General features: G+C 35.4%; 1 protein-coding gene across 1 annotated transcript in view; it reads left to right on the plus strand.

Moving 5' to 3' along the window:
* The window catches only part of LOC111053561 (coiled-coil domain-containing protein 186), a 51,688-nt gene that overhangs the window by 23,512 nt on the left and 3,167 nt on the right, over nucleotides 1–25,009 (plus strand). Inside the window, exons 8-16 of the mRNA XM_039426966.1 lie at nucleotides 83–237; nucleotides 1,179–1,321; nucleotides 2,769–3,012; nucleotides 14,326–14,502; nucleotides 15,034–15,171; nucleotides 16,369–16,572; nucleotides 17,196–17,231; nucleotides 23,680–23,829; nucleotides 24,246–24,368. Of these exons, the coding sequence (XP_039282900.1) occupies nucleotides 83–237; nucleotides 1,179–1,321; nucleotides 2,769–3,012; nucleotides 14,326–14,502; nucleotides 15,034–15,171; nucleotides 16,369–16,572; nucleotides 17,196–17,231; nucleotides 23,680–23,829; nucleotides 24,246–24,311 (1,313 nt within the window). The 3' untranslated portion in view covers nucleotides 24,312–24,368. The remainder of the gene's footprint in view (nucleotides 1–82; nucleotides 238–1,178; nucleotides 1,322–2,768; nucleotides 3,013–14,325; nucleotides 14,503–15,033; nucleotides 15,172–16,368; nucleotides 16,573–17,195; nucleotides 17,232–23,679; nucleotides 23,830–24,245; nucleotides 24,369–25,009) is intronic.

Here is a 25,009-nt window from a genome sequence, read left to right on the forward strand (position 1 = left end):
GTATGTTCGAATAAATAGGATTAAGAATACTGACTTGAGACTGAAGAGTAATATTTCTGAAATGCTATTACTTGCACTTCAGGTCAAAAACTGAAGGAAGAGCAGGTGCAACTCATGCTTGTGCAGCACGAAAAAGAAGACCGCGAACGCACCATCCAACACTTGCACAGCGAATTGCAAGTTTGTCGAGCAGAACTGCAGAGCACCGTCGATGAGAACACCTCTTTGTCAGTCAAGGTATGCTGAATCTCATTACTTCAACTACCTATTCATTAATAATTCACCAATTTGGATCTGGACTTCTCTCATGTATCCAAATAACATATTAAAAAAACGGAACTACAATATAAATTTCAAGCTCCAATGTAAAAAGTGACTGGACTAATACACTGACATGGCCAACAATCTTGAAATGCTCCATATCACACAAAAAGCAGAGAACTAAATGTACTAGAACAATATGAAATCTACAACCACACCAAATGTCCTCCAATAATATCCTAAATGATCAAATAAACTTCTCATCCTAGACACTTTTTGACAAAATAGGTAGTTCACAATTCAAAATTACCGCCCTACTAGCACATCCACCAACCTCACCCTATTATCCCCACCAATTCCTCCACCTACATCTCCTACCATACAATAGCCTTGACACTTGAGTCAGTTTTTTCAGTCTGATGATAATCTACTTCAGGTCGTAAAGATTGCCACTGCTACTGGTAAGTGTACACTTCGTGCATGAGTGTTTGAAATAAATAGCGGAAAATAAAGGATGTGCTAACACAGCAATTTAGTACTGTATCATAATTAAAAGCCCGATCCGTTAAGCTATTTTCATGATTTTAGAAGGGAGATAAGATTTTCATGACTAGATTTCTCGTAAACCAGAAGATTTGGATTGAGTTTATACTCTACAGTTGAATATAGAAACCGTTTTGAGAAATGTAAAACTTCACTTTGCTGAGGAATTTACCAGTATCACACGCACTAGACACTAGAGGAAACATCTTGAATAAGGCGTTTTAATTTGATATTTTCATTATAATGTTAGAGTAATTTAAAATATTAAATTTATTAAAAACTTTGTAAACATGATTCAGAGCTTTCTAAGCTATGGTTCTTTTTAAATCAGGTCAATAAAACTGTCAATAATATTTATACTGTTTCTGTTCTAGATTCAGCAACTAGAAAAAGAGCGATTGGAGTACGAGCAAAATATCAATCAGCTGAAAAGGTTGACTGACTCTCAAAGTCAAATAATTGTTGAGCTTCAAGCTTCTGTCCAAGAGATGGAATCTCTGCGAGCTAGATTACAATGGTAACCTATGTTAAAGTATTCCAATATAATACATCTTACTTTTTTGCTGTGGATTCTACACATTTTTGTTGGATATATAATGCCTACTCATGGAGTCACCTTAAAGGTGCATTATTTATTTAGAAAAAGATACAACTTTGGAAACAACAGGCATGATATAGCCCAAAAGTGTTTCCTGTGCAAGAATTTTAAATAAACCTATTAATAGAATCCACTATTATAATAAAAACCTATGTAATGAGTAGGCCTAAGCTACAACAGAATAGTTGCTTGAATATTTATTTATTTATCACATTGTGCACAAATACTTAAAATGAGGAAAGGCACAACAGGCTCATGCCCAAAACTGTCCCATTTCCAATTTATAGTATACTGTCCAAATCAAAATATTGGTTATGTCACTTTCACTTTTCAAAATACAATTTACGCTCTTAAATATAAAATAAATTATTTTATAAAATATAATTATTAAGTTTAGTATTTCTAACATTGAGATTTTAATATGATATTGAATTATTATCATTACTGAACATAAATTTTAGGAACTGCAAAGTAAAGATTATGAAGCAAAGATCAATTTATAATATGACATATAGCAATTAAAACTATGAAGAGACAAGCCAAACAACTTAACTGATACCGAGATATCAAGATACTAAGATACCAAAGATATCCAGACCGACACAGCTCACATTTTCATTTACTGAGGATTTTTGACGTATATGAACCCTTAGCTGGTGTGTGGGGAACATGAGGATGTATTGGTTACTCTTTTAACGGGGAAAACCGATAGAACCAAGCTTATCATATTTATCGAGTCTTTGCAATCAAACGATTCTTCATGTAAAGACAATCGTTTTCAGAGACGAATACAACAGGCAGAAGGATATCTGTTAATGCTTTATAAATCATCAATGAATCTTTTATGATGAATCCATCATGAATCTTTTATAATTTATTTCTTCTTTTATCAAATCATTTATAATTTCTTCATAAATAATCAGTGAAATACAGTTTATATTTTTATTGTTTTGGAAATCATTCGTCAATATTCAATTAGAAATCAATTTCAATCAATATTGGTTGGTAAGTGAAAGTAGAAAGTACATCCATATAAATTTTCCTTATTGAAGAAAACTATTAATATATTTTTACTTTTAAAAACTTTTCATTCAATGAAACCGATAAATTAATCATGATACTTTTTATTAAATACTCGGCCTGCAATACATTTTTCAGTAGTTTATGATGAAAGAATATTGCTAATTTATTAGTCAATGTGGTGCTAGATTATAACCAAAAAGATGTTTGTAATTATTTCATTCATTCATTCAACTTCACAAATTAAATATGCACAAATGATTATCAAATTCGATAGAATTACTCTTTTATTGATTCGATCTGTGAGTGTTCGCTTGACGGTTGATGAATTATTTTTGTGGAACAGTGAACAGGAGAGACTGGCCAGCAATCAGAGTGAGATGGAGCGGCTGAGACAGAGCAACAGCGACCTGATTCAGGACATGGAGAGCTGCAGGAAGCGTGAGGAGGATATGCTCGAATTCACGCAGAAGTTGACGGCAAAAAATGTGCGCTTGCAGTCTGAGTTCACGGTGGTTGAGGCCAGGGCTCAGCAGCTCGAGTTCGAGAAAGACCCCATGCAGAAGCAGGTCGACGAGTTGCAAGCAAAGGTTAGAAATAACACTCCCAAAATCACTTGCATTTTGGCGAGTGTATAATTTTTTATTCATTTATAAATTCACAGATACAACATCATTCTCAACTCAATATGAATGATTGGGAAATGAACAACATTCTTAATCATCAATTTATCAGTTCATCAAGTACCTATTTGAACCATTTTTCGAGTTACTGTGACAAATAAATGGGAAGTTGAGCCATTCAGTTCCTCAAGGTTCAATGCATGAAGTTTTGTTGCAGGCTGGTCTACACCGTAGATCACGAGTTTTTACCGAGGCCGGTTACAGAGCTCGACCGACCGTCAGTGCGTAGGTCAGTCGCGCTTTTTTTCCATAGATATTCCATGTATCCGTACAGAGCAGGACTGACGGCACGCATGCGTACGGTCAGGACCAAGTGTTTTATACTGCGTACGAAAACCATCGGTCGAGCTCGCGCGCATCCGTTCCATCGGTCGACCGACGCGCTATTGAAGCAAATAGAAGAGTTCACAGCTGTTGTACTGATCAGTTCAGTAGTCCGCTCGCGCCATAACCACAAACAATTTAAAAAAACCGACTTAAGCTAAAAACTTCAATCTAAACAATTATTAATTATTGTTATAGTAAATAACCTAAATTATTCAAGTAAAATGTCTAAAAATATTTACACCGAACGGTTAATAACCGAAGTTCGTCTTCGTGAATCATTGTGGAATCTCGGTCAAATATTGTATAAAGATCGTGATGCCAAGTTGAAGGCTTGGCAAGAAGTTTGTGAAGCATTTTTTCCAAATTTTCACGAAATTTCACCGTCTGAGCAAAAAGATCTTGGTAAGTAAAAAAAAAAAACAAATTTAATCTTCATGATTGTCCATTTATTGTTATAATGGTACATAAATATTTATCAATTCAGAATATACTCGTATAATCATTTTGCCAAGGCACAGCACCCTCTAGAGATATAAAGTAATTTGCAAATTTTTCTTTCAACATGTCTCCTGATCTAATATTATGTATGTGACCATTGTCATTGGTTGGTGGTTGTAATCCTTCAATTGTTAACGTATCCTCCATTCTGTAACCATCTCGTTCTCTGATGAAATTGTGTAGAATACAACAAGCTTTGATAATAGTGATTGAATTTTTCAAAGAAGTGTTCATTGGTCTGTGGAATATTCGGAATTCATTACTCGTTGTGCCAAATGTAGACTCAATATATCTCCTTGTCTATAGTTCCTAAGTCTATAGTTCAATATCTTCTTTTTGTAAGTCATGTTACTTCGTGCATATGGTCGTAATACTTGTTTTGAAATACCAAATGCCGCATCAACAATAATCACATAAGGAAGTGGTTCAGCTGTATTAGGCAATGGTTTAGTGTGAGGAAAACCCATTTCACAATTTTGTAATTTTTGAAATAAATTACTATTTTTGAATATGTCAGAATCAGAGTTGGTTCCACAGGAACCAAAATTGATGTACATAAAACGATAGTCATAATCACATACAGCAAGTAAAACAACATATTTTTTTTGTAATTTGAATAGATACTTCCACTGTGTTCGGGACTGATTATTCTCACATGTTTTCCATGTATACAGCCAACACAATTTGGAAAGTGAGCTATTTCATTAAATCCATTGATGATAGGAAACCATCCTTCTGGCGATGTTGGCAATGAGACACTCTTCATGCAGAATTTCCCAAATTGCTTGGCAAACCTCCTCAACAATAGAACTGATTGTTGACACCCCAAGACGATAACTGTAATGCAAGTCTGTGACCAGTTGCCAAGTACCTAAAAGACAGAAATAAGCCTTGATTTTTTTTTGTTACAGAGAAACTAATACAACAAAAATGGAGGAAAGCTCGAGATGCTTATACAAGATCCAAATCCGCAATTCATTACACAAAGTCCGGTTCTGGCAGCAGCGGGATGAAAAAAAATATATATATATTTTATGATTCCATGCAATTTCTTGACAAAAAACAGGGAAATTCAGAAATTGTGGATTCCCTAGTCTCAGATGTTTACGAATTGAACAGTTCAGGGCCTGAGACCTGTCCTGAGCGATCTCATGCGATTGCAATTGAATCTCATGAGATACAGAGCAAAGTAAGAGGCACAACAAAAATACCTCGATATAAGGATGAAACAGATTTTGAAAAGGAAATGCTGAAAATGTTCAAAGAGAGCCGGTCAATGCTATATAATGATGATCTAGCATTTTTTACTTCACTGATTCCAATAGTAGGGTCGTTCTCTGTGATTCAGAAATTGAATTTTCGTTCGGAGGTGTTGAAAATAGCAACAATGAGTGACAATGGTGAAGCAGCTCCGCAGCCCTCCAGTTTTACGTACCACATAGTAACTTCACATACAGATTCACATCATTCCACAACCACACAAGAATCAGACAGTCAATTTTTTTCAACTGATGTGCTGAATTAAATAGAATAATAAATTAATTCAATTAATAAAGATGTCATATTTGAAATCATTATGTTTTTATTCATTCCTTCAATCATCTCTGACTTTCTTATTTAAAAAATTATAAATAATTATTTTTATTATCTACATTATCTAAAGCCAACATTATTTAAGTCATTATCTAAATTTATTATCTGAAGGTTCATAGCTACCTTGAAGTGACAGCAAGTCTTTCCAATGGTGATACTGGAGCTCGAAATAAGTTTTCACGTTTCAAGTTGTCTTGCAATTTTTTTTCTATTGGTCAATACTATAGCCATCTAGTCTAAAGACTAATGAGCTAATTTTTTCTATCCTAAATTACTACTTGAAAAATTAAACAGTGAATTTCTCATTAGGAACTCTTACTGCTATTGTTTAATTAATATGTACACTTATTGACTGCACTATAGAAGCTAGATTCACTCAATCACTGCTCTGCTCTTTCACTGGACACTACTTGAACAAGCACTACACTAGTTCAAACGGTTTCCTCATTAGAGCCTCCGCACCAACCCTCCATTGTCTAGTAGCTGGATCGCCTCGACGTTGTCATGTTGGTGCAGTCGCCCCTCGTGCCTCTCCGCATGCCTCTGGATCTCGGTGGACACCAGGTTGACGTGCAGGTCTCTATGAAGATCGCTGTTCCTGACATACCAAGGAGCATCCACAATGTTCCGTAGCACTTTGTTTTGAAAACGTTGTATGACATTGATGTTGTCTTTTGTACACCCCCAAAGTTGTATACCATACGTCCATACTGGCTTTAATATCTGTTTGTACAGAAGTACTTTGTTTCGGATTGAAAGGATGAAGTTTCTTCCGATCAGCCAATACAGCTTCTTATATTTGATTCCAAGCTCTTCTCTCTTCTTCTTGACATGGGCCTTCCAGCGAAGCTTTGCGTCCAAGGTCATACCTAGATACTTGGCATCATTAGCATATGGTACAACTTGGTTGTTGATAGTTATTGGTATGGGCAGGTCCTTCTTATTGGTAAAATTGATGTGAATCGACTTTGTTTCATTCAATTTCATTCTCCACTTTCTAGTCCAATCTTGAATTTTGTTGATGGATCTCTGTAGTTTCTCTGTTGCAATATGAATATTACTGTCTACTGATAATATGGCTGTGTCGTCTGCAAATGTTGCTGTAGTATTCTCATCAAGGCTGGGAATATCGCTGGTATAGAGTAGGTAAAGAACTGGTCCCAGAACACTGCCTTGAGGAACTCCTGCTTTAATTTCCTTCAAATCAGAATATGAACTTTCATGCCTGACCCTAAAGTATCTGTCAGTCAGATAGAATTGTAATATATCTGTATATTGCTTCGGTAGCACTTTTTTGAGCTTGAAAATGAGACCTTCATGCCATACTTTATCAAAAGCTTGCCCTATATCAAGGAAAGCTGCTGAACAAACTTTTTTCTCTTCTAAGCACTTCTCTATTACATTTATAATCCGATGCACTTGATCTATTGTTGAGTGTTTCACTCTGAAGCCAAATTGGTGATTTGGAATTATGTGCTGTCTCTCAATTATTTAGCCTACTAAGTAAAATCCTTTCAAACAACTTGGATAGGACCGGTAACAATGATATTGGCCTATATGATGATACTTCATGTGGCTCTTTACCTGGCTTCAGTAGCATTATAACCTCTGCTACTTTCCATATTCCTGGTACGAATTTTAGTCTGAAAGAAGCATTCAAAATGTTTGTTAATTTCACTATTGCTTTCCTTGGTAGGTGTTTGAGGACTGAGCCGGTTATCATGTCAAATCCAGGGGTTTTCTTGTTATCCAGATTTCTTATTTCTCTTTTCACTTCTACTGTGACACGCATTATTTCTTGATTCGGCTGTAAGATATTCTCATCCGCTTCTAAAGTTCCCTCTTCACCTGAGTTGATTGGCTGGAAAACTTTTACAAGATGATCCGCAAATGTTTTTGCCTTTTCATCACTACTCTTTGCCCATTGTCTGTCCTGCTTTCTGAGAGGAGGAGATTGTTGAATGGTTCGTTTTATTTTTTTAGCTCCCTTCCAGAGTGAGTAGTCCGTACTGCATTCTGCTGTCAAGTTCCTCAAGTAACTATTAATTGATTCTTCCTTGATACATTGAATCTCTCTCCTTAGTTCTTGAGTTAGATTGTTCAAAACTCTTTTGTCTTGGGGAGAACGTGATTGCTGCCATCTCCTTCTAGCTCTTCGTTTTTCAACAATCAATTCTCTGATTTCCGCAGGGTAATTATTTCCAGTGGTTCTTCTTCTGATTTGTGGGGTATTACACCATGCTGCCTCTTGGATATCAGTCACAAACTTCTCCAACTCCCGATCAATATGTTCTTCGTTCATTAATGGTGAGTTCAATTCTATTCTTTCCTCCAGCATCTGTTGGAAGCCATCCCAATCAGTGCGGCTATTTTCTAACGCTGGACAAGTATTTTCCTTCCGTAGAATTGAATCACTCAGAGTCATAATGATGGGTGAGTGGTCGGAATTAAGGTCGAAACTATCCTCTAAATGCAAATAATTAACTGATATATTTTTTGTCAGGAAGAAATCTATGAGATCTGGGATTTTCCTCGTATCGGTGGGCCAGTAGGTTGGTTTACCAGTTGAAAGAGCTTCGCACCTCATCTCTTTCATTGCTTCGAAGAGCTGTCTTCCCTTGTGAGTTGTTAAGCGCGATCCCCAATGCACGTGCTTTGCATTGAAATCACCACCAAGAATGAATTTTTCTCCTAACATATCAAGCAATGTCGAATACTCCTCTCTTCTGATGGAATATCTGGGAGGACAGTAAATAGCTGCAACAACGAAGTGATAATTTACCGCTTGAACTGCTACACCTATCAATTGAATTCTATCACTTTCATGTTTCACTTCTTCATGATGTTGTAGATTGTCTCTGATAATGATGGCACTCCCACCCCTCGCGACATTGCTGGGATGTAAAGCATGATAGATCTTAAAGCCTTTGAATTTGATAAACGATTGATTTGTAAAGTGAGTTTCAGATAAAGACATATATCTATTTTTTCTATGTCTAGAACTGCTCCTAACTCCTGTTGCCGTTGTAACAATCCATTCGCGTTCCATTCCATTATTTTTAGTGAATGAATAATTTGAATTTCAGTAGTCTACTCTGTTCTAACTTCTGAAGTTTAGATTGTAGTGAGGTGATTATTTGCTCTTGTCTATCCAGTTTTGCCAAGATAAGCTGCAAAATATTATTGGTGCCTTCTTCTACTTCACTTTTTGGCTCTTCCAATTCCGATCTTTTCTGTGATTTTTGGTGGGATATTTTGAATGATTTTCTTTCGTGAATCTGCAATAGTTTTTGTTTTAGTAGAATTCCTGATTTTTTGCAATTCGATTTGCAACAGTGCAACCACGATAGCTGGCTGGATGTGCTTCACCGCAATGAATAACTTTTGGTAGAGCATCGTTGGGTTTCAAACATTCCTTTGTTTGGTGTTTACCTGCACACTTAACACACCTAGGCTCCTTGTTACAATATTTTTTAGTGTTGCCGTATGCTTGGCAACGTTTGCATTGCGGTATCAGATTGGCCTTCTTCAATGCTTCAACTTCCACTCTACAGCCAAGTATATTTTTCAATTCAAATACTTTTTTATATCCTCTTCCGCACTGAATGATACCATGAAAATATCTAATGGTTCTCTTGTCTTCCACCTCAGCTTGTTTACAACTTCTAGAACTTTCAATCCTCTTACTTTCAAATCTTCCAGAATCATTTCTGTACTACAAGAGTGATGAAGCTTTTTAATCATCACTCTTATTGGTCTCGACTGTTTATCTTCATAGGAGTGCCAGTTGAGCCCATCTTTAGCCAATTCTTCTTCATTTGTCGAGTAGTTCTCGGCTGCTGAGCTGGTAGGCTGTGGGCTATGGATCTTTTTCTCAATATTGAGAAATCTTTTTTCCAAATCCTGCATTTTTTGCAAGAGTTCGGCGTTGCTTCTCTCTAGCTCCTTCCTCTTCTCATCAGATTCCTTCCAGGCGATGAAAAGTACCTGCTCGACTGAAGATTTGATTTTATTTGCTTTGATGTATTGATCCGGTGAACACTGGATTTCTGGTGTATTTGCCATGTTGTTGGTGTCCATGCTCTCGTTAGTGGCTTCCTTTTCTTCTTGCTCTGATGCAGGAAAACTTGGTGGCTTCACTAAGTCGGACATAGTGCGATTTCGCTACCATACATTTCAAACATCACTCGTAATCAACACTCACGCGCACGGAAACGCGAATGGAGCTATATTACTGCCGCGAAAAGCAGGTCGCTTTGCTTGCATAAAATACCGCGGTTGACGACCGATACTCGATGCAATATTTTTGTTTCACTTTTAATCGCGAACAAACTGCTGACTCACTACTTCTACACTACACTATTACTACTCCACTATACGTCCGTTCTCTACGAGTTCTAGCGCAATACTGAAGTCTTGCAATTTTCATTTGAAACTTCAGACATTCTGAAGTAGTTAAAAAATTTATTTCCATCCTCAAGCAATGATGTAAATATGGTACTGAATTCCCCTTGAAAGGCTCTTTGGGCGACCATCGGGTGAACTTGATATCTACGTCTTTTAATCTTTCGTTACGAAAGATTATTGTCTTTACGAAGACAATAAACAGCAATCAAACAATCTGTAAAGGCGTCCATTTTGTGAGTCAGAAAAACTGATGTATGGATGCGTATGATCAGGATGGAGCATAGGCACTGTCGGTCGGTCGAGCTCTGTAACCGGCCTTAGGCTGATTCACTGCACCGTTGCACACTATAGTGAGGTTCACGTTATATAATGGCAGTATACGATTGACAATAGTGTTGCTATTCTTGTCTAACATGCAACAAAACAGATAGCGCTATCTCTCTCTAGCTTTGTTGTCAGTGGCTAGAAATATTTCATTTTTACTTTTGACAGTGACACTGGCCCTGACTATAACCCTACAGATGTTAGCAAACAATCCTCAGCCGCCATGTTTTTGTTTTCATTCTACCAAAATACTACACAAGTCGAATAATTGATTTAAAATGTATTTTTTAATAAATGAAATATTTTTAGATAATACCTACCGTATGAGAAACACAAATATACCGGAAATGACAGTTTAAATAATATGATAATCATAGACTTCGTCCATGCTTCAGTTGTTAGCCTACATTTATATAGATTAGGCCTAATGCTACCGGTATAAATAATATCAGAGAAAACTCCTATAATGTATGTATAATGTGAAAACTCCTTGTATTCTGTGATAATATTGAAAGGCTATTTCAGAATTATTTTTATCAAAATTATCTTATTATAATAGGATTTCTATTTTCTGTTATTTTTAAAAGAAATTTGAATAGAATATCTACTGAATAACTTAATTTCTGTTATTTTGAAGTTCAGATTGATGTATCTCAGCTTTTTAAATTAGCCGCCATTTCAGTTTTGTATGAAAATAGAAATCTAATCTCAGTTATGAAAGCAAAGTTTCAAATCAAATTATGGGAAATTTATTTTATTGATGAATTTAATTAATTTTAGTTTGATGGCAGTTGTCAAGATGTGGCTGACAGTTAAAAGACGAAAAGTCTTTAACTTTAAAAGTCTTTTCTTTGTTGATTTCTCAGCTGCTTTGAACGAATTGACAGATACTCATTATTATTCAAGCTGTCAGAAATGAGAATGTCTTCAAAAATGTTGAGAATCCTCAAAATGATTTATGCTGGGACTAATGCAAGAGTTTGGAGCCGGGAGGGCCTCTCAGAGGCATTTCACACCCACACAGGTGTCAAATAAGGATGTCTGCTGAGCCCACTACTCTTTGCATCATTTTTAAATGATTTGGATGACAATATGGAGGGAGGCATGAAAGTGAATGACATGAGAATAAAGCTATTGGCATATGCTGATGATATTGTTTTGCTGGCATCAAATATACTTGATCTGAAAAAGATGATTGAAGCTCTGGAGAAATATTGCAACAAATGGAACCTTCTCGTCAACCTTGATAAGTCCAAAATAGTTGTTCTCAGGAATGGTGGAAAACAAGGAAGAAATGAGAAATGGTGGTTTGAGGGAAAACCAATTGAGGTGGTCAATTCATATAAGTACCTGGGATTAAAATTATCGTCAAGGCTGTCCATGACAGAACACTTCAGAGAGAGTTGGCCTCAGCAAGAATGGCATTGAACCTGTTCAATAACTTACTGTTGAACGATGCAATAAAATTTGAGAGCCATAATCTGCTATGCGGCTCAGGTGTGGTGGGGGGGGGCAGAATGTTCGACTTGGTGGAAGATATACAGCGGGATTTTATCAGGAGAGTGTTCTGTTTGCCAGCTTATGCCCCCAATTCCGCCATGCTCCTTGAAACTGGACTCCAGCCAATTTTGCTGTATACTCTGAGACTGCAATTCGGATTTATCAAGAGATGTCTGGAGCTTCTTGAAGATAGATACCCGAAGATTCTGATGAGGGCCATGATTGAAAAGAGAGTTTTTAAGTTTGAGGACTGGCATCAATTAGAATAATCATTCAACATCATATTGGAGGGTATTGCCGAAGGAAGGCTCAATATGGACGACACCTTGACGTCTATAGCGAGAAAATTGCACGAACAGGAGCAGCAGATGATATCAAGTCAACGATATACTCTCAGGAGTCAACTCAGCCATTGGAATGAGTCTTCAGGGAACATGACTTCAGTGTAATAAAGTGGTACTTGAAGGCCAGGAACGAGCTTGTACAATTAAACAAGTATTCCTTCACACAAAGCAACAAGACGTGCTCATTGTGCAGCCTGAAGGAAGACGAAGATGTTGCCCACTTCATTGGCAGGTGCCCGGTTCTCGGCGAGTACAGGCGACGCTACTTTGGCAGAACACTTCTCTCATGGCCACAAATGAGAACTCTTGTGAATGATGATAATTGGCAGTGTGTTGTTGCTTATTGCTCTGATGCATGGAGATATAGACACTATCTAATAGCTCAGTTCAACCACTAATTGTGATATTTGTTCCTTGATCTCTATTGGACTGTCTCTTGAAGATTTAAACATTATTAATGTATTTGTAAAGAACATTGTAAATATAATAATGAAAATGCTCAACTCACCCTGATGGTCATTGACCAAGGGTTAAATGCTTACATGGATTGAAATTTATAATTTGTAATGTATGTTTTCTGATTAATCAATAAAAGCTATTCTATTCCATTCTATTATATTCATTAAATTGATTATCTTATTAAGGAAATTAAAACTAATATTAGATCAAATTTAATGGGATGAATTGAGTAACAGCTGTGTATACTCAGTGGCAAGATGGAGTCAATTCAAGGAACTCGGCAACGTTGTTCTGCTATCTTTCTTCACTACCATTATAACGTGGACCCAGTTTACATACAGTATGGAAACTCGGCTAGTACCCTGCCGCAAAAATCCGTCATCTTGTTAGGAAGTTCCGCATTGTAATATAGTGAGGTCCACGTTATAATGGCAGTGTAGGAAGATAGGAGAAAAGGGTTGCCAGATATCAGCCTTGCCACCCAAGCAGCTGATGATGAATATCTGATGAATTTAACTTTAACTGTTCATTATTGCTGAAAATAGTTGATCATAATATTTTATTTTTCAAGAAAATATATTTTTTAAAGATGTAATGATAAATTTTCATGAATGAGATTAAATATTTTGTCAATTGGTTGAATTTCAATATTGTTGATAAACGATGTGGCAACATCGCAAAGCGTAAAAGAGATAGCGCCATCTGCTTTGTTGAATGATAGACAAGAATAGCAACACCATTGCAAATCACACACTGCCATTATAACGTGGACCTCACTATAGTATTTATGGGAGGTCCGATCACTTTACTGATCCGGATCAATTGATCTCGTTCACTTCACTGCCGCGAGCCAATCAGAAGACCTTCCTAAGGTCACGTGACGTGTCTAGTGTATGTGCCATGTAAAAAGCATTGGTCAGATAGATAGATTGGTTTGATTGCCAGTTTCCATTCTGTGATGTGTTACGGATAAGTTAGCTGTGGCTTAAAGGTGGTTAGGGTTTTGCCTAGAAATGGCTTTATACACGTTTTATTAAGATTTTTTTAATAATGTGGAATTTGAATATATTACCGTATACTGTATTCCTTTACACTTTCCAAAATCAACAGGAGCTTGACGTACTGAAGTTGTCTACGCGGGCTGGTTCTTGATCAACTGACATTTTGATGAAGTAGAAGTCACCCAAATCTTATTCGCCTTCAAGCAAGCTGTCATCCTCTAATCATTCTCATCCTCTAGATAATTGTAAACCTCTATTCAAGGAAAATTCAATATTAACAGTCTTCAATGAATTTTTGTATCAGTGCTTGAAGGAGATAAAATTGAGGGAAAATGTATTGACGGTTGCCAGTGACATTCACAATATATCCGACTAGGGCCAGTGGAGATCTTCACGTACCTAGGTGCAGACTCAGCAAATCTCTTTCGAGTTTTCCAATAGTGGGGATAAAATTTTTCAACCTTTTACCAGCCTCCTTCTGTACCCTTCCCCTGCCTGTATTCCTCAGATATTTAAGAAAATGGCTCATAGAAAATCCATTCTACTCTTTAGAGGAATTCAGGACAGGGGTAGGTAGAATAATAAATGATTAATGTCAACTATTATATGAAATAGTTAATTATAACGTAGCCCTATTATGGGTGAACTATTGAATGCTATTAATTGATATTGTTGTCTTTACTCATTTTAAGGATTTTTTATTAGGTATTGATTTTATTATGTATTTTGACCTAATTATGATTTTATTATGTATCGTAATTTTCTAGGTGTCTGCGCTTAGCAAAGAACTTTCGGAAGAGAAGACTGAGAGAGCTGAAGAGAGCAAAGTGTTGGCGAGGCATGTAGCGGAGAAGACAACTCGGGTCAAAACACTTGAATCGCAGATTGACGACCTCACCAATGAGGCTCAGATCGTCAAAAGAAAGAATGCAGCTACTCTCAGGGTGAGGGAATATCTTATGTACTAATAATAGCTCAGAATCATAAGCTGTCCATTTGTCAAAACATTGCTCACGGTAAATACTATAGATCAAATTCTCTGAGGAGAATAATAATGTCGAACTCAATAATATAATTAACTACATAATTTACTCTGGTTTTGATAGAGTGGTTAATGTTTCTGCTAATGTTTCCAATGCTAGTAGCTTTGAAGCTAGTGGTCAGAAGAATCACAACTTTATCCTTCTATCACTGTATAATACATGTGGGCATCTTCAGTCAAAAACATTGATAAGTTTAACTCGCTAAAGCCTTGTTTTCCCAATTAATATGTGCTCTGCTGAGCAGAACTAGAAACTAGAATACCATTAGTTGTTATTGGAATGTAGACACATTGGCAGACTGTAGATGCGTGAACGCTCCCATTAGAACCATTTTGATCCTTGTTCTGTGTAGCCAGGTAGAAATTAGGGCTTCAGCGATGGTGATGAATGATATTGCAATATGTATGTATGATGGAGGTTTGCTTGTAACAGGAGCTTAATCGGGAATTGGCGCAGTTGCGGAAGCGAGCTGTGGAGCTTCCTGTCGATAGTGGCAGTGGATCGCCGACCAGTTCATGCACATCACTCAATGAGCATCCTTCCTCCACTCCCAACAATATCTCTCTACAGGTACACGCCATCTCCTAACCTTTTATATTTTTAAGAAAAGTATGGAGATTATTTTTCTCATAGTGTAGGTTCCTCTATTCATCTATTTACTTATACACATTCATTCATCAAATAATCAAAATGAAATTATTGAATGGAATTTTTCAAGAGTAACCGGTTCTATAAAGGTTGCCATTAACGACAGTTCAAGTGTGTTGAACATTGTGTTATCAGCGAAATGCTTCGAACAAAATTGTTTGAGGTTAGGTTTTTGTATCTTCGATTTTTTGTTGTTTATTTTTTCTTCGCTGCTCTATTTGAGGTTAAATTATTCTGGTATGATTATAATTTGTAATATTCCAGTAGTTTATTTATGTGTGTACACACATGTTCAACACACTACTTATCCTGTCGTTTGTGGCCACCCAAGCTATGATATTACTTTGATGTTACTAATGCCTTTTAAAAATCAGTTGATTGAGATTTCAGAGCAGTAGGCCTACTCTGCTGTGACCCTTTTCCGGAGTGAACTTCTAATATGTAGTGCTTTATTACAAGCCGGTTGTCTGAAATACAAACATATTTGAAGTTTCATTGTAGAGGTGAATAGGATTATTCTGTAGATACGCTATTTATGATGAATAAATAACAAGGCAATGTTATTGGAACTTAATGTTGATAGATAGATCAAAGTACATCATTTATTAGTAAAGATGAAAAACTATTTTTGTTTTCTACTACACCATCATCAATCTTAATTTTATCCTCATAAATGCCAGACATTTTTCTCGATTCAGTCTCGTGTTTCAGATGAACACTAAAACGTCGGTACCAGCTGCTTAAAAACAGTCGTTATATCATATCCTTAAATTGATCAAATATGACCTAAAAACTGTGTCACCAGAACTGAGCCAAAAGATCACTCGGCACTCTGTTTATATATCATTATTAAACAAAATAATGATTGATCCATCCACCATATAAAAATATGCTTGTTTCGAGTAAGGAGACTGGAACCAAACCAGTTTATGAATAAACTGATAAATGAGCTTGCTTTGTCTGTGACTATTGGACATGGTTGCTGGACTACAATTAGCTCAATTCATTTTCTTCAGGGCTAACTCTTTTTAATTCATTCTCAATTTAATATAAACGATTACTTGATATCCTCAATTTATTTCCAAAATTTCAAATATATATTTATTTCCCATTTTTCAGATGAATTCGAATTCCCAGATGCTGATCGAAAGGATAGCGAAATTGCAGAGAGAAAACGCAAAAGCCATGGAAAAGATAGACTTTCTAGAAGAACACACTAGAACTTTGGTGGAGGAGCTGCAGAAGAAATCTCGTGTCCTCCAAAGCTATATACTAAGAGAAGAGGCTGGTGCTCTCTCGTCTAGATCAATGGATTTGAACAAGGTTAGCTCAACATAATCGTATTTTGAATTGTACTCATTTTGATATGATAAAATTGTTGATTCACGAAAAATGCATTCTCATCTCATAAAAATGATATCAATCATGTATGAGTACATAGTTTTAGTTGAACTATAATCTAAGATTACATGAAGCTGTGGTCACATTTATTTTCATTCCGAGTTTGAAACACCAACTGATCCAGCTCCGGTTAAACTGCGATTGTGCATCGTAATAAATTGGATTAGTTTAGCGGTAAACAAAGGTGGTGCAGATAGTCTATAAAAACTCATGATTTCATGAGGTTCAGCTAGACCATATATATTTGAATTGAATGAATTTTAAATTTAAATATTTTGATAATGAATGCAATCGAATGATTAATTAGGACTCAAGTCTTAGCTAAAAGACTCATAAACTGTTATAAGATAAGATTTCTTCACCTATCGTTGACAGGAGACTAGTTTTTTCTTTCTTTGCGTAAGAATAGATAACTTATGCTGGGCATCTAAAGATTTAATGATCTATTAGATTAAATGTGTGTCATAGAAACGGGGACTTATTGTTTTAATTGTAATTTATTCTTCAATTGAGATTGTCTAATTTTTTAAATTTCTCTTTCCAAGACTGTACTTAAAGGATGGTCTAAACTCAAAACCAAGGTAGGTAACAAATTATATTTTTTTCGGGTGGTTTTAATTGATAAATATTCCCTAATCCCTTATCAAGGAAATATTTAAGATGAAGCTTTGAAACTCGGTATGGCTCCATCCAGCTGATTTCGCAATGTTTTTCAGATGATCTCTTTTGTTCATGATCATGCATGCTGTACGAAAATAATTAATTCCTCTGTTATTCTCTGACCAATGTGTCACATGGCATCAACGTGTTAATAAATGAGGTATCCTCATATTTATTGAAATTTTCAATCAAAAATTAAAAATGGCTGCCATTTTGAATATGTACATCGAAATGTTTTTATTTTTTTTTAAAGTTGAGTCTTTATAGCATAAATAATCATGCCAAATTTCAGATCAATACAACATTTCGTTCTTGAGATAAAAATTTCCAAGTGAAAAAACATAATGGCAGCTGTAAGGATAACCGCTGAGTTTTGGACACTTCAAATTCGCCATTTTTAGTCTCCTATCATCCAGGAACAATATCCTAAAATGTTCGACACTACTTCTGAGACACTGTATAGCCTCATCTTCTTCTTCTCTATATCTATAAAAGGCTAAGCCCCGACAGACTGAAATCACACCACAGCCCAAACTACTGAGCCTAAAAACTTGAAATTTTGCACAATTGTTTATGGTGGCCTCAAAACATCCACTAAGAAAGGATTTTCAGAAATTTGCCCCCCTGAGGGAACTGGGGCCCCCAAAAATTTTGTACTTTTTAACCGCTCATTCCACAGCAAAGTCATGAGGAACTTTTTTGTTCAGCTACAAAAAATAATTAGATCTATGCAGAAAAATTCCGATCAGAAGCACAGGGGTGTTCAGGAGAGGGCTTTTTTATGTAAAATCACACTACAGCTAAAACTGATTGGCATACAGACTTAAAACTTTGCACAAATATTCTTAAAACATGCTAGACGCGCACTAAGAGCGGATTTTGAGATATTTTACCTCTAGGGATTTCAAAGGATAAAAAAGGATCCTATTAAGTAAGGTTAAGAACATGGTAAGGTGAACGCCATATGAAACTGAGATAATTGACACAAGATATTCTAAAATATGTTGTAATCATTGGAAAGCTTAAAATAATCTTATCAATCAGCTGATCGAATTAATTTTTTGTAAATCGAGAGCGCGAGCTTGCCACGTGTATGTTTCATTGTTGTATTCTTGGCCAGTTCGGTTTGCGCCTTCTATCAGCTGTATATGGAGTCTCATACATTCCGATTAGAACAGAGCACAGAGATTTTCTTTGGTTAGAAGTTTGTTGATAATTCTTTTTTCAAATTCAATTTCTATTACCATTAAAAATAACATTGAAAATGTTCTTAATAGACAAGATTACAAAAAAAATGTCGAACATATACCTACATTTATTTGTAGCACGGCCAGAAAAAAGGCAAACGTTAGCCGTGAGTTCATTCAATATAACTTATTTATATTTTTCAATATTTTGTGAATAAAAAGTACGAGTTGATGAGAGATGTAATTCCTTATATTTGATCTAAATGGTTATTCATATTGTAGTATTCGGGGTCACTGCAATCAATAGTTTTTTATTCTGTAGCTAATAAATTTCATACGTATTTTTGAATTGAATTACTAAAACGTATTGATTTATTGATTGTCCATAATGTATCCAGTGTCCATAGTGGAAGTGATTGAACTACTCAAAATTAATGGCTTACTGGTCCCTCATAGAATTTATAGTATTCCTGGTGATTGAGCCTGTGTTTTTTCAGCGTTGACTATTAATAATAAAGCTTTACTTACAACTAGCCTACCCGGTGAACTCCATACCGTCAAAAGGTCATTGTATCTCATGTCACACTCTTGACTTTATTTGGTGAATCATGAAATTCATCTGACAATCAATATTTTTATTCACATCTCAATACGGACTTCCTATGTGCTTAGTAATGCAGCATACATTACTCCGAAAACATATTCTACTCAATCAATTGGTATATCAGTTAAAAAAAAATAGAAAGGTTAAATCAGTGTTTCAGAAATGAATTCAATGTTTTCATAGTTGTTGATTGTCAATAGATGGTCCAGGAAATATGCGATGTACGATGAATCACACAGAATTCCATATTCTTTCCATCTTCCATCTTTTTTTAATTATTCTCTCATTCTTCAGTAATTAATGGATGCAATATGAACAACTCTCTTTCATGAGGTGAATATTTTTTTCCAACATTTTCCAGTTTTTCAATGAGAGGGGAGTGATAATAATTATTTGTATAGGTCTTCTATAAGTATAGAATTTCTATTTGTATAGGAACGATTATCTACAGCTGGTACTAATCAACTACACTATCTTCAACTCCAAACTACCGTTTTAATACCAGTACACAATTTATCACAGAGTGACGTGTTTATTATACAGCTGGTAACTTCAGATGCTCAATCATATTATCACAATATGATCTTGAATCATGATCATCTTTCCGTTCTTCGGTAGCCGCTCTGTCGACAATTTCAAAAATCTGGTGTGGCGCACTCACACAACTTTCCTTGCCGTTATGAAAATTTATCACCTGACGCTAGTGTACACGCGCATCTCAAGTCTACTATTCAAAGATCTGCCAGCTGGTGACAGGACAATAACGCTGGAGACACACGAAGTCTGCTATCTCTTCATAGTGAATGGTTTAATAGAATCAACAGTTGCCAACCGTTTGCATTATTGCAAATAAACACATTTTCTCAAATTTCGAGCGTATTTCCAATTTTAGGTGAAAATGTCACTGAACATTAATTGTAGAGATTTTTATGCTCAATCTTTCCCACTTGGATTTTTTTGTTTAAATTGTATCTGAAGCCTGATAATTGGGAATCTAAAATCACACTTTGCATTGATGGGGCGGAGCTCCTGAAATTTTTACAGATATGGGACTTGTGGCAGTTGATAGAGCTTATCAATGACTATTTCAGGTATAAATTTGATCAAAATCGTTGGAGCCGTTTTCGAGAAAATGGCGAAAAACCCTGTTTTTGACAACATTTTCGCCATTTTAGCCGCCATCTTGAATTGGATTTGTTCGAAATTGTTCGTGTCGGAAAGGACCTTAAGGGGACTTATAGGGGAAGGACCTTAAGTTCCAAATTTCAAGTCATTACGTTAGTTTGGAAATGAGATATCGTGTACACAGACGCGCACGCACACACACACACACACACACACACACACATACACATACATACAGACCAATACCCTAAAACCACTTTTTGGACTCAGGGGACCTTGAAACGTATAGAAATTTGGGTACCTTAATTTTTTTCGGAAAGCAATACTTTCCTTACCTATGGTAATAGGGCAAGGAATGTAATGAAACGTATAGAAAACATGAAATTAGGGTACCTTAAATTTTTTTAGTAAGTTATGGAAGGAAATAAGACTCGACTGCCTTCAGTTTTACGTGAGTCTTGAAACACCAATGTGATTTTAAAGATCAGTTGGCCTCAGATTCAGATGGCCTCAAGTGGTCACCATTCCAACGGGAGAACGAGCGAACGCAGCTCATCTTATCTGAGCGATTAGATATGAAACTGAACCTGATAAACCAACTAAAACACAAGTTTGACTGTGTTTTTAACTTTTAGATAGCTGGATATTTTTGACGTTGAGAGGAAACCGTTGACTCCACGGCCCGTTCATATAAAGTTATAGCTGATTCCTGCTACTCCCTTTGGCCGGGTGACTGTGACCTTTTTTACTTTCCTTGCCCTATTACCATAGGTAAGGAAAGTATTGCTTTCCAAAAAAAATTAAGGTACCCTAATTTCAAGTTTTCTATACGTTTCAAGGTCCCCTGAGTCCAAAAACATGATTTTTGGGTGTTGGTCTGTGTGTGTGTATGTGTGTGTGTGTGTGTGTGTGTGTGTGTGTGTGTGTGTGTGTGTGTGTGTGTGTGTGTGTGTGTGTGTGTGTATATGTGTGTATGTCTGTGAACACGATAACTCCATTCCTAATTAACCGATTGACTTGAAATTTTAAACTCAAGGTCCTTATATCAAGGATCCGACAATAAGAAATTCAATAAAATCCAATTCAAGATGGCGGAAAAAATGGCGGATGATTATTAAAAAACCATGTTTTTCACGGTTTTCTCGAAAACGGCTCTAACGATTTTCTTCAAATTTATACCATGGATACCATTTATACGCCCTATCAACTGACATAGGTCTCATTTCTGGGAAAATTCCAGGAGCTCCGTAATATTCTTGAGAAGAATGGCGGATAATGACTAAAAAATCATATTTTTCACGGTTTTCTCGAAAACGGCTTCAACGATTTTCTTCAAATTTATACCATAGATAGCTCTATTCATAAAACCTATCAACTGACATGAGTCTCATTTTTGGAAAAATTGCAGGAGCTCCGTAATATTCTTGAGAAAAATGGCAGATAATTACTAAAAACCATGTTTTTCACGATTTTCTCAAAAATTACTTGACCGATTTTTTCAAATTCATACCCTGTATAGTTTATATATATATTTATCAGCTCTATCAACTGGCATGAGTCTTTAGTTAGTGCCATTTTCGAGAAAAACGTGAAAAACATGGTTTTTTAGTTACCATCGCCATTTTTTCCGCCATCTTGAATTGAATTTTATTAAATTTCTTATTGTCGGGTCCTCATGATATAAAGACCTTAAGTTTAAAATTTCAAGTCAATCGGTTAATTAGGAATGGAGTTATCGTGTTCACAGACATACACACACACACATACATACAGACCAATACCCTAAAACCACTTTTTTGGACTCAGGGGACCTTGAAACGTATAGAAATTTGGGTACCTTATTTTTTTCGGAAAGCAATACTTTCCTTACCTATGGTAATAGGGCAAGGAATGTAATGAAACGTATAGAAAACATGAAATTAGGATACCTTAAATTTTTTTTGGAAAGCAATACTTTCCTTACCTATGAGAAATGCCAAACCGTCGACTTGAATCTTAGACCTCACTCCGCTCGGTCAACTATTGTGTTTGAGTCACTTCTGGCGCTATCATAGTTTCACCACTATTCTGTTCCACAGTCCTATCTCTTGCAGTCGTTAACTATATCTATAATAAAGTAAAGAGCTGGCTTATACACGTACGGGTTAGGAAAAATTATGTTTGACGCATCATCACGTCTAAGCTACTGGACTGAAACGAACTTGCAATTTTGCATGTAGATTCAAATTAACCAAGGATGGTTATAGGCCTATTTTCAATTCTTCAAAATTTCATTACAAGTTTTCAGTTTGTCAACTATTTTTTTCAAAGTGAGGTCATGCCAACAAATTTCAAGAGCACAACAATTAATTTTTCATTACTTTTCCACATATTAGAGTATTCTTATTATCATCATTCATTTATTTATTTAAAAATATACATGTTTGAGTGCACCAGGAACTACATTCCATTAATGTGCTCATAATGCACACTGAGCAGTACAATTTGAAAAACAATACATGGAAAGGAATATAAAATAACCAATACTATTGAGTTTCAGGAAAAACTGAAAACAAAATACAAACTAAATAACATATCACCTTGCTTAGATGAAACTTATAGTAGCCGATAAAAAAAGAAAAGTATGTAACTAATTCTATTGAATTCAAGAAACAAAATAAAAGAAAACTTTGTATACATGAAAATTATAGTTGCTGAAAACAAAATCTAGCATCAAGTATTAAAATCACTAATATATTTTGTAAAGATAGTCAAGAGATTATGTTGATAGGACCACTGTTGGCATAAACCTATTGTAGAAATAAGAACCTTTAAACTAGAAATACCAATAGTATAAACTAGAATAATGTGGACTATGAAGCAAGAATATTACCAAAAGAGTTCCCAAGAATAATTCCACTGTGGCCATCCACACCAAAGACACAAAAATAGCCTACCAATGTCAGCAGGCAAAAAAACCAAGAAACCAGGAGTTATAGAAAAACAGAACTATCCAAATGTATAGAAAAGGAATAAAAACACAAACCCATAAAAAAATCTCCTTCAAGTCTCTCCTGAAAACGCACTGTCCGAATCAAACAAATCCAATTCATCCTATTGTATAATCGCAGAGATCTAAACAGGGGAGCATTGTAGCCACTGACCGTTCTACTTCTGATAACATCAAAGGTGGGATGATTTGAACGCAGGAGCATGGAACCTGATCAATGAGAGCAGCGAAAGATAAGAAAATCGACCCTTTAACAGACCATTATTGAGTCTATAAAAATTAATGAATCTCTATCTCGTCGTAATCTCAACGATACAAAGTGAAAGGTCCTTCTCAAACGGTCTGTAGGAAAACCAACCTTATCTCTGTTTTCATCCATTAAAAATATATTTGGATTTTTTCAGTGACTTTTCAAAATTCCATATTTGTCACAAGCCTATTTATTGATGTTAACATGTGTTCAGGCTGAGCTTTCCAAGCACGGAGGAATAATGGCGTCAGTCTACGGCTCAAAATCACTCGACGAGCATATGACATTGGAACTGAGCTTGGAAATCAACCGAAAATTACAAGCTGTTCTAGAAGATACTCTTCTCAAGAACATCACTTTAAAGGTATACTCTTACCTCTTATTTTATCAAATCAATAAATTTTCATAGAATATGTTGGAAATTGTATTGAGTACATTCATTCAATCAATATTTAGAAGTGTTTCCTCTCAATGTTAAAATTCCTTTTAGTTGAAAGTATTTTGCTTTGCAAAAAATTTTTCTCAAATTTCAATGTCAAAAGTTTGAAATTGAAAGTAATGACTATATTTAATTCTGGTACTTCTCTTTCATTCAACTTTGACAACTAGACTGATGATATTTTTACAAAAATTCACGCTAAATGTGAGTGACCCACTGGGTTGTTGACTTATTCTCAATATTCTTTAATGCTCTGTTCATTATTAATACTCTCATTGAATGTTGTGCTCAGAAGCTTAATTGCTCTTTAAGATGGAATCTTCTGACAATTTTTTTTGCAGGAAAATATTGATACATTAGGAGATGAGATTGCCCGGCTGAGCCATTCTAAGAGACTTCAGTCATAGCAGATGCAAACAAAGAGTACCCTTCACCCTCATCAGTTGATTTCATGCGATTCGCGGGTAATCACTTATTTACGCTTATAAGTATTGTGAGAAGTTATTATTTGTAATATAAATCTTGTACCTATTGTTATAATGACTGAAGTATTTTATTACTTCATAAATGTTAATTATTATCATTAACTGTGGCCATCTAAACATTCCCTCATATTATAATTTTGTGTCTTCCAAACTATTGTCCCAATATTATGAATAAATTATTGCAGTAATTAATCATTAATCTTCAACTCATTCATTTATATTCAGGGCTAGATACGTTTATAATTCTAGAGTCAATATTTTGACTTTGAATTGCAAAAATACATTCCTATCAACATATAGAATTTCAATATTCATGTGTTTAAACATTTTTCTTATAAATATATTCCAAACTAAAAGTGAAAAAATATAATCGGAATACCGACACTACACCGAATCTTGTTTGAAGACATAATTAATGCATTGATATTGAACAAATTTGAGTTAATGTTCGATAATTTCAATTTAAGAATGTATTCGAAACCTTTTTAAAATTACGCTATAATGTAGTTAAAATTATTGCATTGAAAGATGCATTATGTCACAGTTTTGTTATATTCAATATTAAATGGCATGATCAACACATTTTAAGAACGACACATTATTTATAAAGTATTTATATT

Source organism: Nilaparvata lugens, chromosome 4 (genome assembly GCF_014356525.2).
Source record: "Nilaparvata lugens isolate BPH chromosome 4, ASM1435652v1, whole genome shotgun sequence".
Classification (NCBI taxonomy): Eukaryota; Metazoa; Arthropoda; class Insecta; order Hemiptera; family Delphacidae; genus Nilaparvata; species Nilaparvata lugens.